The 13,766-nt window shown below is 45.9% G+C and overlaps 1 protein-coding gene across 4 annotated transcripts; it reads left to right on the forward strand.

Moving 5' to 3' along the window:
* On the forward strand, nucleotides 1–7,187 carry ZNF784 (zinc finger protein 784). 4 transcript variants are annotated; one of them, XM_033961833.1, is made up of 2 exons: nucleotides 1–79; nucleotides 2,120–7,187. In XM_033961833.1, exon 2 carries the CDS (start codon nucleotides 2,187–2,189, stop codon nucleotides 4,335–4,337), a length of 2,151 nt encoding a protein of 716 aa, XP_033817724.1. In that variant the 5' UTR covers nucleotides 1–79; nucleotides 2,120–2,186; the 3' UTR covers nucleotides 4,338–7,187. The 4 variants fall into 4 exon arrangements, with proteins under 4 accessions (XP_033817724.1, XP_033817721.1, XP_033817723.1 ...); XM_033961830.1 differs by lacking the exon at nucleotides 1–79 and adding an exon at nucleotides 195–523; XM_033961832.1 differs by lacking the exon at nucleotides 1–79 and adding an exon at nucleotides 195–509.
* Nucleotides 7,188–13,766: the final 6,579 nt, after the last annotated feature.

Consider the following 13,766-nt stretch of genomic DNA (forward strand, 5'->3'; position numbering starts at 1 on the left):
GATTTCAATGGGTAGATGCAGGGACTACAAATCCCACACTGCTCTGGGATGCCAGTTCAAACCCAGGCCTGGCTTCCAGGTTTGTTTCCTTCCTGGAACTGGGTCACTTGGCAGCTCTGACTCTAGCCTAGGGCATCCTCCAGCCAGGCTGCAATTCGTTCCCTAGGAAAAGCAGGGCAGGCCTGGCTTGGGAAGAGCCTAGGCCTGGGAATTTTGGAATTTTTTGTCTGCAGACAGATTCAGCTTGTCTCTTCTTAAAGGGGAGGCTGGAGACTGGGCGTGCATGGGCTGGCTGGGGAGAAGTGGGCAGGCACTGAAAGATGGCCGAGCCCTTACAAAGGAGCCGCTGCCCTCCACTTTGCTGAAACTTTTCGTGCCCCTGGAGGGGTCCTTGGGACGCAGGGGGGTGGGGGGCTAGGAGCATAGAGATCCCCTACCCCAGGAACAAAGAGCTGGGGTACCCTTCCTCCCCTCCCCCTGCCCGTTGCAAGCTGAGGAGACTGGGCCAGGTAAAAGAAAGGGGGTGAGTATGCAAGGGTAGGGAGCAGTGGGGGGTGCTTTCTGTGGTCTTGCTTTGGATGGGGGAGCAGAGGAAGAGGAGACAAAGCAATGCTGCCATGCATGCATGCTCTGGACTGCTACAGAAATGATATCTGTCGGCATTGTGGGTGCTGGTTCTGGTTAGGGGGGTCTTCTCTGCAGCCTGGGTCCTTGTAACTCCCCAAATGCATGGGAGCATCAAGGCAGGAGGGGGAAGGGGCCCTTGGGTCTGTGCTGCCCTGCTCCTTGTTTGGAAATTCAGGCCCCCTGGCCCAGTTTGTTTCCCCTTCTGGCTCCCTTTGTAAATCAAATCCCCATGTAAGTACTGTATTCGATTTTAGACATTCAGATGTGCTTGAATGGATTCAAAGAAACTTGCTTTCGGGAGGGGAGGGGAGAGTTCTCCAGGGCTCTGGTTGTGGGATGTGTCTCTGTTTTGTTTATTTCTTGTCTCTAGACAAGTCTCTGCATTTTCTTTTCTTTCTCTAATGTTGCCCAGAGAGGATTTTTGTTTGTTTGATAATGCTGTGTCTGCTTTGGACAAAGCTCTGACTGCCCTCAGCTTTAATCAGCTCTGAGAGGTTTATAACAGCAGCTGCCTTTTAAGCAGAGAAAGGAGGGGAGGGGAAAAAGCAGAAGCTTTAATCGGAGACACAGGAGCTGCTGAGGGGAGAAAGAGGGTGGGGAGGGGGCAGGAAGAGGCAATAACCAGAGATAAAGGAACTGCTAAAGGGGAGGAAGGACAGGAGGGGGGGGGAAAGCAGAGGCATAATCAGAGATTCAGGAACTGCTGAGGGGAGAGAGAGGGAGGCAGGAGGGGAAAGCAGGGGGAATAACCAGAGATAAGAGAACTGCTGAGGGGGAAGGGAGGGGCAAGAGGAGAAAAGCAGGGGCAATAACCAGAGATAAGAGAACTGCTGAGAGGGAAGAGAGGGGTAAGATGAGAAAAGCAGGGGAAATTACCAGAGATAAGAGAACTGCTGAGGGGGGAGGGAGGGGTAAGAAGAGAAAAGCAGGAGCAATAACCAGAGATACCAAAACTGCTGAAGGGACAGAGAGAGGAGGGGGAAAGCAGGAGCAATAAGTGGAAATGGATCAAATTCTATCAAACGGGGAGTATTTGAAAGCGTGAAATAGTATGCAATTTGTACAGAGCTAGCTTTGTAACATGCACAAGTTAAAACCAGTATGTTAAAGCTTCCTTGCAAGTCTCTTAAAAGGTCTGGTTCATGTGGATGTGGAAATAAGCATATTATCAGTAACCTTGGTTTTCCAGAGCACCCATCCCACTCCCCTTTCACCTGTGCAACCCCATTTCCCTTTCTCATCTGCCCAGATGTGTAGAGTGCTCCAGCCCTACCAATGAACTCTATGGTCTTGTCTAATACCTTTTAGGAAAGCGATAAAAACATGGTTATTTCAGAAATATTTTTAATTAAGTAGGGTGGATATTATGATAATATTTAAAATGTATTTAATGATTTGTAATTTTTTTTAAAATATAGTATTATCTTTTATTGTAACTGGATATAAATATAGAAATTAAATTTTCTGGGTTTTTTTTGTTTTTGTTCCTTAGGAAATAGATGTGGTCCCTAAAGTGGTCTTAGGTGGATAGAAGAACACCATCTGTCAGTGACCATAGCATGCAAGACAAGCACAGCAACAGGGGTAAGGATGCAAGTCTCCAAACGTATTCCAGAGGCCCTGAAGACAAAGCCCAACTACACATGTCTCGGGAGAACACAATGGGGCCACTGGACTCTGGGCAACTGCACTCCGATGGCCAGGAGACTGAGGAGGTCATTGAGATCCAGGTGGTGAAGGTGAAGGGGGAGCTGGCTGAAGCTGGAGACTGGCCAGTCTCTCCCATCTCTGCTGGCAGCAGTGGCGAGTTTCGTTGCGCCTTCTGCCTGGCAGCTTTCCACTATGTTTCGGAGTTGATGTTTCATGAGCAGGCCCACATTGCTCAGAGTCGCTTCCGGTGCCAAGTCTGTGGCCGGACTTTCCAGTGCACATCCAACCTGAAGGATCACTACAATGTGCACACAAGGGAGAGGCCTTATCGCTGCAACCACTGTACTAGTGCCTTCACGCAGGCATCGTCGTTGGCCACTCATCTGCGCACCCACACTGGACAGCGGCCATGTCGATGTGGAGCATGTGGTAAGGTCTTCAAGGATGCCTCAAGTTTTGTGGAGCACCGAAAGCTGCACAGCCTGGAAGAGCAGAAGGAAAGGAAGATACCGAAGGCAGCCAGCCCAGCAGAGAAGCCCCACATCTGCTCCTTCTGTAGAAAAGGCTTTAAACGTTCTTCAGACCTGAGGGACCATGAACGGATCCACACTGGGGAACGTCCATACCGATGCGGCACGTGTGGCAAGAGCTTTACGCAGTCCTCGGTGCTGACGGGCCACGTGCGGATCCACACCGGTGAGAAGCCCTTCCACTGTGACACATGCGGCAAAACATTCAACAACTGCTCCAACTTCAAGAAGCACCAACGCATTCACCTGTTCCAGAAAGTTCTGCGGAACCAGCAAATCAAGGAAGAAACGGAGGTGGAGGTTCCGCAACAGAAGCAGCCCCTTCGTAGCAATAACTATGGGTCACACCTAGTAGACGCCACTTTTTCTTCTTTCAAACGACAAGTTCCAAATCCTGGCAGCACACTGCTGGATGGATTAACAGGTGGTGATGGAAGAGGTTTGAAGACACTCTCAACTCCAGGACACAGAGACATTGCTGGTTTTGACGTGATCTCCATGCCACACAATGGAGTGTTTCCCAAGAGGCTTCCAAGAGACAAAGGACATTACCAGGGAAGGGGACCAGCATGGAGGTCCTGGAACACACAGTTCAACAGTGGCCTTGGGAAAGTTCCTGGGTTTCTAGAAGCTAAGGAAGATCTGCAGTGTGATAACCCAGTGGAAGACAGGACGTGTGCAACCAAGGACATCTTAGGTCACCTTGAGCAACAGCCAAAGAGGCAGAAAAATGGCACCTGCCCATCTCCTTCTCTTCATCATGGCCTAGTGGAGCAGAGTTATAGCCATGAAGCTACAAACTGGTATACAACTAATAAGAATTTTCAATATGCATCTGTCCAAATAGAGCAAGCCAAATGCTGGGTTCAGAGTAAAGAAAAGGTGATGTCCCTTGTACAAGACACTTCCATAAGAGAAACTACAAGCCATCAGAACATTAAAAGAGCTTTACATCGCCTTCCTAGCAACTCAGTGATTGGTGGTAAAGAAGGATCCATCCACACCTTGGAACAGAGCTGTAGCAGCCAAGAGAACCTGGTAGATGCCAAGAAAACCTACGTTCTATCCAGAAATGTGCCAGAGCAGAGACTGGTGCCCCAAAAGACTTTGGAGTGTTCAGAAGCCACTAAGATCACAAGGAAACTGAAAGACCTTTTCATACCTCAACCAAATCACACAGAAGGGAAACCTTACATCTGCTTTGTATGCTCCAAACGCTTCAAGAGGGCGAGTGACCTGAAAGAACACCTACGGGTTCACACGGGAGAGAGGCCCTTCCACTGCGGGGTGTGCGGTAAGAATTTCACCCAGTCTTCTGCTCTCTCCACCCACCAGCGCATTCACACAGGTGAGAAGCCCTTCCAGTGTGATGTGTGCCACAAGAGATTCAACGACTCCTCCAACTTCTCCAAGCACAAGCGCGTCCACTCCGGCGAACGACCTCACCACTGTGTCTTCTGTGGCAAGATGTTCCAGGAGAAACACCAGCTCAAACAGCACTTGAGGTCCATCCATGAATCTGTTGGCTGAGAACTTTTCTGATACCCATAGGGTGGAACACACTAAGCCTTTTCTGGCAAGTTTAAGGGAAGACTTAATATTTTGTGTGGTGGTGATAGACCACCTATTTTACAGAGGGCGGTTGGGATGATGTTTGCTAATTGTAGAGAAATGTTGATAGTTAGGTTGGAGTTGGTACTGAAGTATACAGGATGATCCCTTTTTAAGAAAAGTGTCACCAGTACAATGAGGAAAATTATAATGGTTTGAAGACAAGACATAATTGATACATAATTGCAGAGGAAGGGTTGAATCCATCTTAATTCGCCTTTTCCCCTTTGCCTTGTTCACTCGTCATGTAGCCGTTGATATTCAACACCAGCTTCAGGATTCATGCCAAAGTCTGTTCCTTCAGTGCAGCTCTTTTCCGATCAGGATATTGGGGGAACTGGGAATAGTGAGTGAAGGCAGTGCCATGGAGGGGACGAGTACCTTCAACAGACAGGAAGATAGCAGCTGGGTGAGAGCAGATATCCATCTCAAGGTCTTACAATAAGTATTCTAGTGAGATTGAGATACGGAGAGGAAGTTGATGAGGTTCAACAGAAGAGTGAGGCAGCTCCCATAATCTCTAGGGGGCATCAGATACCATGGTAGCACCTTCCAGTATTGACTTAGACAAGTTGGAGATCGGTTAAGACTTTCAAGGATCTCAACTGCTGTGATGTCTAGAATTGCAGGAACAGGTAGAGAAAGTAGACTAGCTCCTTTATCTCTCTTGGCCTCTTTTATTATTGAATATAGCTACTTCCTTCATTTTCAGTTCAAAGCTCGAGCTAGGATTGGGTATCTTCATCTACAGTTGTTTGGGATTAACCTCCCCCCCATTGTATACCGCCCCTCCTTGTACTCTTGAACTCACTTAGCTTAGTCATTGCGGTGACTACCCTCGGCAGAGAACCATGTACCATCTCCTACTAGAATCCAGCACTCATAGGCCCTAAATGCAGCCACCAGGTGTCACTGTTGCATGATTACTTAGGGCCCTAATGCTGCCTCTACAGCATCCCCAATGTCAACCAGCCCAGACAGCAGAGTTCAAGCATTCTTCCTTCTCTCTCTCCCCACCCTCCTCCATTTCACCTAATTCCCCACTACTGTGGAAATACCAAGCACCGCCAGTAAGCCATCTGTACCTTCCTGTACCTTTGTTGTAAGTCATGTCCCCTCTCTGGTCCTTGGTTTCCATCACCAACTCTCACCCACTAGAGCAACCTTCCTGTTTAAGTGTCTCGCTTTGATCAACATTGCTGCACAAACCAGCAAAGTTAATTATCTGTAACAGGGATTCTCATTTGACAGCAGTGGGGTGTCAGTCCTCAAAGAGAGGTGACATCATCTGATGGAGCCTAGGTTACAGTACATTATAAAAGCACTCAGCTTTCTAGACCAGTGCATCACACATAGGCAGCTCTTCTTAGATCAGCATCATTTCACAGAGCCACCCTAGTTTTACATAAAGCTAGTATCAGGAATATTGATGTCCTCACAAGTTGGAATTCCTAGTTTTAATAAAAAAGGGTAAGAAATGGATTTAAAAAAAACAAACAACAAGCTAGGTTTTTGTTAGCAACATACCTTTTTAAAATTTTGTATATTTTTCTTTTTTGTTTAAATAAGTGGGTTCTCGTGGCATGTTGGATTCTCAACCTGAAAGAGGTTCTGCAGGCTAGATCGAGCAAACCTAGCATCCTGTTGGGAATCCCTCGCTAAACAGTGATGAGCGTGTGGGCTGAAGGCTACATCGCAGCCTTGCAAATCTCCTTGGAGGCTGACCTGAGGTGGGCCCCCACTGTGGCTCTGACATTATGAGCCTTGGCCTGTTCTTCCAGGCCTGGCCTAGGTGGAGGAGATGCAATGTGTTATGTAGTTAGATGCAAAGTGTTCTTCCAGGCGGACTTCCTAAGAGCTTTAATCTCATATGGAAGACTTTAGTAATCCAACAGTGCAAGGCATGCCCATGTTCTTGGAAATGTTGGCATGGTAACTGACTGGTTAAAATGAACATCCAACCCACCCTTGGGCAGGAACTTAGGAGGTGTGGTAGAACCACCCTTCTGTCTTAATCTTGTATGTGGCAGATAAATCGCTTAGGCAGCCTTTTTGCTAAAGCTTAGTATGTGCTAAATGCTAAGTTTCCTGTTTTATACCTACGGACCATGTAATACTTTGTACACTAATGTCCGTTAGTACCCTAAGCTTTAGTGAAAGGACCCCTATGGCCTGGACCTCACTGTTTCTGCGGATCTGAGCGCCACCAAAGACTAGGGTTACCAGATGTCTGGGAAAACCCAGGCATGTCCTCTTAATAAATAAATAAAAATAAATATATTTTTAGAGGATTGTCCGAGTGCCTGGAGGGATTTCCAAAACCTGGCAGCTTGTCCGGGCTTTGGAAGGTCAAGAACTTGGGGCCCTGTGTGAAGGGCTTCTGCGCACGCGCGGAGGTCGATATGATGACTATATATGCATGCATGTGACTGGGAAAGGAGACGTGAGGTTCATTTGGGAGCGGGGCAGGTATCCTCTTTTTCTAAGAGGAAATCTGGAAATAACCCTACCAAAGACCTTTCAGGTCAGACCACAAAGACTGCTTTTATCAGCTATGTTAGAATCCCCTTGAGAGCCCAAGTCAGTAGAGAGGAAAACTCTGATAGATAGAAAAGGTTTTCAAACAGTTTTGTGTGGGATGAGACAAGCCATCTGGGGACTTTTCCTTTGGATGCCAATGTTAAATGTTCTTCTCTTAAAATAAAAAGAAATCTGGATTGACTTTTCTTTTTTTGAAGCCAACAAAATGTTAACAAGTAAATGACTGTGCAGGAAATGAGGTTTTAGCTTTAATGTAACTTCACAGAAACATTTTGCTTGGCTGGTTCAGTTTTATTGTGGTATTAAGGGTATGAGTTCGGTGGGAAAGAGGGTATGAGTTCGGTGGGAAAGAGGGTATGAGTTCTGTGGGAAAGAGTCTGAGGCTACCTTTTCATGTCCTGTCATAGCCTTTCTTCCCTCTTCCAATCATCTTGTTATCCCAGGACAAGCAGGCAGCATATTCTCACTTATCAAGTTTCAAGTTTAATATGGTTTTGATTAATCGCTTAATCATAATTCTAAGCTATGTACATAACACTAAAATTACAAAATTTAGGGAACAATACAACACATAACAAGAACTGAGATTTGCATGACTAATGACAAACTTAACAAACCCATAGACACAGGGAAAGGAAGGGAAAAGAACTACAAGTTATTTGATAGTAAGCAAGACATTCAAGGGAAATACATGAGGAAAGGAGAAGTCTGTATACTTAAGTAAAGCTATACAGTAAAGTTAAAATCAGGCCAGTAAACTGGCTTGCTAATTATCAAAGGCATCCTTAAAAAGGAAGCTTTTTAATTTGCTCTTAAATTTTTCCAAGTTGCTTTCTTCTCTCAAGTAGATAGGGAGCGAATTCCATGTTTGAGGGGCTGTGATAGAAAAAATAAATTGCCGTCTTGTATTAATAATTTTAAGAGAAGGAATCGTCAATAAGTGCTGTTCCTTCGATCTCAGTGTTCTATTTGAAGTATAGGGAATTAATAGTTTATAAATGAAAGCAGGAGTTTTATAAAGTAAGGATTTGAATGTAAGCAAACCTAATTTATATGTTATCCGGTAAGCTACCGGAAGCCAGTGTGCTTTCTTGAGAGGTGTTACGTGATCAAACTTCCTGGCTTTTGATATAAGTTTAATAGAGGCATTTTGAATAATCTGTAAACGTTTGATTTCATTTTGAGCAATTCCTTTAAATAGAGCGTTGCAGTAATCAATTTTAGAAATCACCAAAGAATGGATTAGAACGTTAAGTGATTTTGAACAAAGAAATTGTGAAACCGAACGAATTTGGCGAAGTCTGAAAAAAGTTGATTTAATAATGCTACTGATGAGGTCGTGGTAGGTTAATTTATAATCAAAAATAACCCCTAGAATCTTAATGTGGCTTACTGACTGTAAGGTAGAACCCATGATGGAGATGGGAAAATTAAGTTTATAGCTGTCTTTTCCAAGGGAAAAGCATCATAAGAACATAAGAAGTTGCCTCCGCTGAGGCAGACCAGAGGTCCATCTTGGCCAGCGGTCCGCACCCGCGGCGGCCCTTCAGGCCTAATTGCCTGAACAGTGTCCCTGACTAATTATGTAACTGTCTCTAGTCCTCTGATCCTATCCCTATAACCTACCTCTACTCCTATCTGTACCCCTCAATCCCTTTGTCCTCCAGATACCTATCCAATCCTTCTTTGAAGCCCTGTAGCGTGCTCCTGCTTATCACATCCTCCGGTAGCGCGTTCCATGTATCCACCACCCTCTGGGTGAAAAAGAACTTCATGGCGTTTGTTCTAAACCTTCCCCCTTTCAATTTCTCTGAGTGCCCCCTTGTACTTGTGGTTCCCCATAATTTAACATTAAGCGCTAATCTATTAGTGTCCAGCTGTTGGTGTATTTGTTCAAGTTTCTTATTAATTGTTATTGTATTCAGAGGATTGTTGGTATCTAGTGGATGTAAAAGTTGAATGTCATCTGCATAGGCAAATACATTGAAACCAATGGATTGGCACAGGGTCATCAATGGGGCAAGAAAGATATTGAACAAAAGTGGTGAGAGAATGGACCCCTGGAGGACACCATGCGTTGTTGAAGAACTTTCAGACATTAAGTTGTTAAAGGACACAATAGAGGTGCGATCTGTAAAATATGATATAAACTTATGGGTGATGTCAACCACAGAGCCCGGATGCGGACAGCTTCACAAGCAGACTTGCTTGAAGAACTTTTAGAAAGTTTGCGACTACCGCACTGCACATGCACAAGTGCCTTCCCGCCTGAGGTAGGGTGCGCATCTCCTCAGCGTCTCCTCAGTTCTAAGTTTTCCACGGAGCTGAGAAACACTCATTTCAAGGCTCTGTGCAAGAGTTAGTTCTACTCATGCCTTCTCTCACCGCGACTCATGTGTTTTCTTTACAGGGTCGCTGTGCTATCTGCACATTTGATATATATTTTTTTTAAAAAAGAGTTTTGTTTCTTTTTTTGATTGTGTCACAGCGAGGCCTACTCTGCGGCCTCAGCCTGCGGGCTTCGATTTAGCGATGGCCATGTTTCATTCCATGTCCCGGCCGGTCACAGGGTTCAAGAAGTGTAGCTGGTGTCAACGCGCGATCTCCACATAAGTGGTGTGTGCAGTGTTTGGGACCTGATCATCGTCTGGAGTTGTGCGCCCGCTATTCTACACTTCAGAATCGAGCCCTTAAATGTCGTCGAGTTCAGATTGAGAAAATCTTTGGGAGAATGGATCTTTCTTCAACTAAAATCTCAACCCCCAATTCTGGCCCAGACCTCGACCTTGACTCCATTAAAGTCTTCTACAGGGCCAAAACCTTTAACCTCATCCTTGCTCAAACCTTCCTCTATGGGAAGTTTTTGTCTTCGGGAAAATCAGCTAAATCTTCTCCCGAGGCACTGTTATCCTCAGTGTCTCCATCAGGTAAGATAGCTAAACCAACCCCTCCGGACATGCCACCCAGGAAACGTGTCTCAAAATCGAGGCAACACTCTTCCTCAAGGTATTCTTCCTTGGAGTCCATAGCCACATCAATTTTACCAGATTAAGTAGTCTCGCTGCCGGCTTTGCAGAATATGTTGGAGTTTGGTAACATGCTTGCTAAATTGACTCCTGCCTTGACCCTGCTTCCTGCAGTCGAACCTGAGCACTCAGCAGTATTACAAGGAGTCGAGTCCTTGAGAGAGCCTCAAGCTCAATCTATACACTCTATGCAAGGAATTGAGAGTGCCTCGAGATCATTCTACACACTCTAAACAAGGAGTTGAGTCCTTCAGAGTGCCTCGGGATACCTCTACACAAGGAGCTAAGTCCTTGTCAGTGTCTCAACGTCATTCTCCAACTTCCAGTCCTACCTCTACACATAAGGTGTTGCCTTTTTCGAGACACAGGACAAGGACTCCTTGACATTCATCTTCGAGGCTAGATTTGACTCGATCATGGTACCGTGATTCGAGGCATAGTTCTTCCCCACATCATTTGTCGAGGCCCAGGTCTTCTTCTCAAGACAGGCCTCGTTTATTGAAGCATCGAGACTCTTTGAGACCACCAACTCCTTTGTCGAGGAGATCTGCGAGTTCTTCTCCTGAGAGATTTTCTTCACCAGCTGGTTCTTCAAAACGACAACGTTATGCTTCTTCAACTCATTCCAGAAGTGGGTGTTCGTCTTCATCTTTGCCTATGGATTCAGATCTCAGGTATCAATACTCCAGAGAGGCTTCATCTTCGTTCTCTACTGTGAAAAGTACCTCGAGGGGGTTCTCATACAACTTCTCCTTAACGAGGTCATACCTCTTCAGATCCGGTATCCTTTACAAAATTTCTATGCCAAATGAGTAACGATCTTGACATCACTTTGGAATCTGACTCAAAAATACTCTAAGGAGTATTTAGAAGAACTGCGTATGTCTCATCCTTCTAGGGATTCTCTCAAATTACCCATGAATGGCATTGTTTCTCAGACTTTCAAAAGAAATCTTGATACACCATACTCCATTCCTGCTGTGCCAGCAAAGCTGGAACCTGATATAAGATGGTCCATTGTAAGGGATTTGAGAAGTCTCAATTATCCCATCAATCTCTTCTTGTGGAGTCTTCTTTAAAAAGAACCAATACTGCCAAAGTTTATGCCACCATCCCTCCTGGCCGAGAGGGCAGGACCCTGGACAAGTTTGGTTATCGGCTGTATCAAAATTTGATGATGACAAACCGAATTTTGAACTATAATTTGTCTTTACTTCTTATCTGAAGCATTTGGTCAACGCCATGCCTGATTTTTTTTCCAAGTATCTTCCTCAACATTGACTTCCAGAATTTCAACACAGGCATCACACTCTGGGTCAACTTCGCATGTATATGGTTCAAGCTGCATATGATGCGTTTGAAATGTCCTCTAGAGCACTGTTCTTCAATCGCCGTTCCGTAGAAATTTTCTGCCGGTCCACAGGGCCGGCACGTCCATCGAACAGAAGACAGTGTTCTTCAGCCGCCAATCCACGGTGCGATCAACTCGGTGTCTTCGGGCTGGCTCCCTGAATGCTGCAGTGCACAAAGCTGTGAGAAAAGGCTCCTACACGTGTCCTGTGCCTGAACCGGAAGCCTTCTCTCTGACATCACAACATCAGAGGGAAGGCTTTCAGATGAGGCGCATGAGGAACCGCTGCCCACAGCTTTGTGCAGTGCAGCACTTAGGGTGCTGCCTGAAGACGCCGCGTTAATCACACCGTGGACCAGCCCAAAGATAACACCGGGGGGCAGGCCAAAAGGCAAGGCACAGCATGGAGGGAGAGAGACAACAATGGTAGGGGGAATGCTTTTATTTTTTTAATTTAGTGATTGATTTACATCTGCTGTCTGTTCAGGAAGAAATACATTTGTTTCTTTTCCTCTGGGGTTGTACTGCTTGCAGAGTCTTGCATCTGAGAGTTTGTTTGTAAATATTAGTACTTTTAGTTTGCATGGGGTTCTCTGTGTTCTGGTAGGAATGAATATTGAGGAGCATACAGTGTTCTTTGTGTAGTTTAATTTTGTGGTTAACCATTATGTGTTGTTATGTGTGTATATATAAAAAATGAATGGAAAAATTTAGTACTGTTATGGGGACGGGGTCTAGTACAGAATTTGAGTGGAGATGGGCGGGGGTCTGGCCCACAACGTAGCCCAGTGTACTTCAATTGCTGGTCCACAAAATAATTTTTTTATTTCCGCCGGTCCTTAGGTGTCAAAAAGTTGAAGAACACTGCTCTATAGTCAATGCGTTCTCGGCGATGCGCCGTTTTGCCTGGCTCCTCACCGTAGATATGGAACCTACAAGATCGACTGGCCAACATCCCTGGGCAATGAGTTGTTTGATGACTCTATTGAGGCAGCTACAAAGCGCTTATCTGAGCAAGAGAAGTCGTTTGCTTCCATAGTCAGGCCAGAGCCAAAGTCTTCCACCGTTAAGAATTATAGGCCTCCTCCATCTCACCAGAGGCGTTATCCTCAAAAGTCAGCACTTTATTCAAGGCCGCCTCCTAAGAAACAGCAGCAGCAACGGCAGCGTAAACCTCAGACCCCTGCTGCACCCAAGGCCTCTCAGTCTTTTTGACCATCTAACACAGAGCATAACCTCAATCGTTCTGCCTCTGTCCTCTCTTCACCCCATTAGTGGTCATCTCCATCATTTTTACCAATGATGGGAACTAATTACATCAGACCTCTGGGTTAGAGAATGACAAAATTCATCACCGTTCCTGTCCCCACGGATAACCGCGGGAAACCATCTTCATGTTATTCTTTAAGGAGAGAGGGAAGAATCAGAGTATGAATGGCCACAACCACTGACCTACATAAGAACATAAGCAGTGCCTCCGCTGGGTCAGACCATAGGTCCATCCTGCCCAGCAGTCCGCTCCCGCGGCGGCCCAAACAGGTCACGACCTGTCTGTATCACCAGAAGGGCTCCCTTGCCACCTTGGTTTCTCATTTAAGCCCTGTCTTCCTATTGAAGTCCTAACCCTCCGGTCTTACACATGCACGACCTGGTTTGGTTTCTATACTCATTACCTGGTTAGCTTTCTATACTTGTGTTACATCCCAGTTCCTCCCTCAGTATCCCATGATCCCTTTATCCTTCAGGAATCCGTCCAATCCCTGTTTGAATCCCTGTACCGTACTCTGCCTGATCACTTCCTCCGGTAGCGCATTCCAAGTGTCCACGACCCTTTGGGTGAAAAAAAACTTCCTTGCATTTGTTCTGAACCTGTCTCCCTTCAGTTTCTCAGAATGCCCCCTCGTATTTGCTGTCCCCTTCAGTCTGAAGAATCTGTCCCTATCCACCCTCTCTATGCCCCTCATGATCTTGAAGGTCTCTATCATATCTCCCCTGAGCCTCCTTTTCTCCAGAGAGAAGAGCCCCAGCCTATCCAACCTCTCATCGTATGGGCAGTGTTCCAGCCCTTTTACCATTTTCGTTGCTCTCCTTGGTAAAAGGGCTGGAACACTGCCCATACGACGAGAGGTTGGATAGGCTGGGGCTCTTCTCTCTGGAGAAAAGGAGGCTCAGGGGAGATATGATAGAGACCTTCAAGATCATGAGGGGCATAGAGAGGGTGGACCTCAAGCTTTGCTTTGAAGAATGCTGGTGTAGAAGGACCGAGGTTGAAATAGACACTAGAAAATGACATGGGATTATTTCCTGCGGTTATCTGCGGGGACGGGAACGGTGATGAATTTTGTCACAGTGTCATTCTCTACTCTGGGTCCTCACAATCATCATGGAAGGTTACTCTCTTCATTTCATCCAGGTTCCACCAGACCTTCC

This window comes from Geotrypetes seraphini, chromosome 10, assembly GCF_902459505.1.
Source record: "Geotrypetes seraphini chromosome 10, aGeoSer1.1, whole genome shotgun sequence".
Classification (NCBI taxonomy): Eukaryota; Metazoa; Chordata; class Amphibia; order Gymnophiona; family Dermophiidae; genus Geotrypetes; species Geotrypetes seraphini.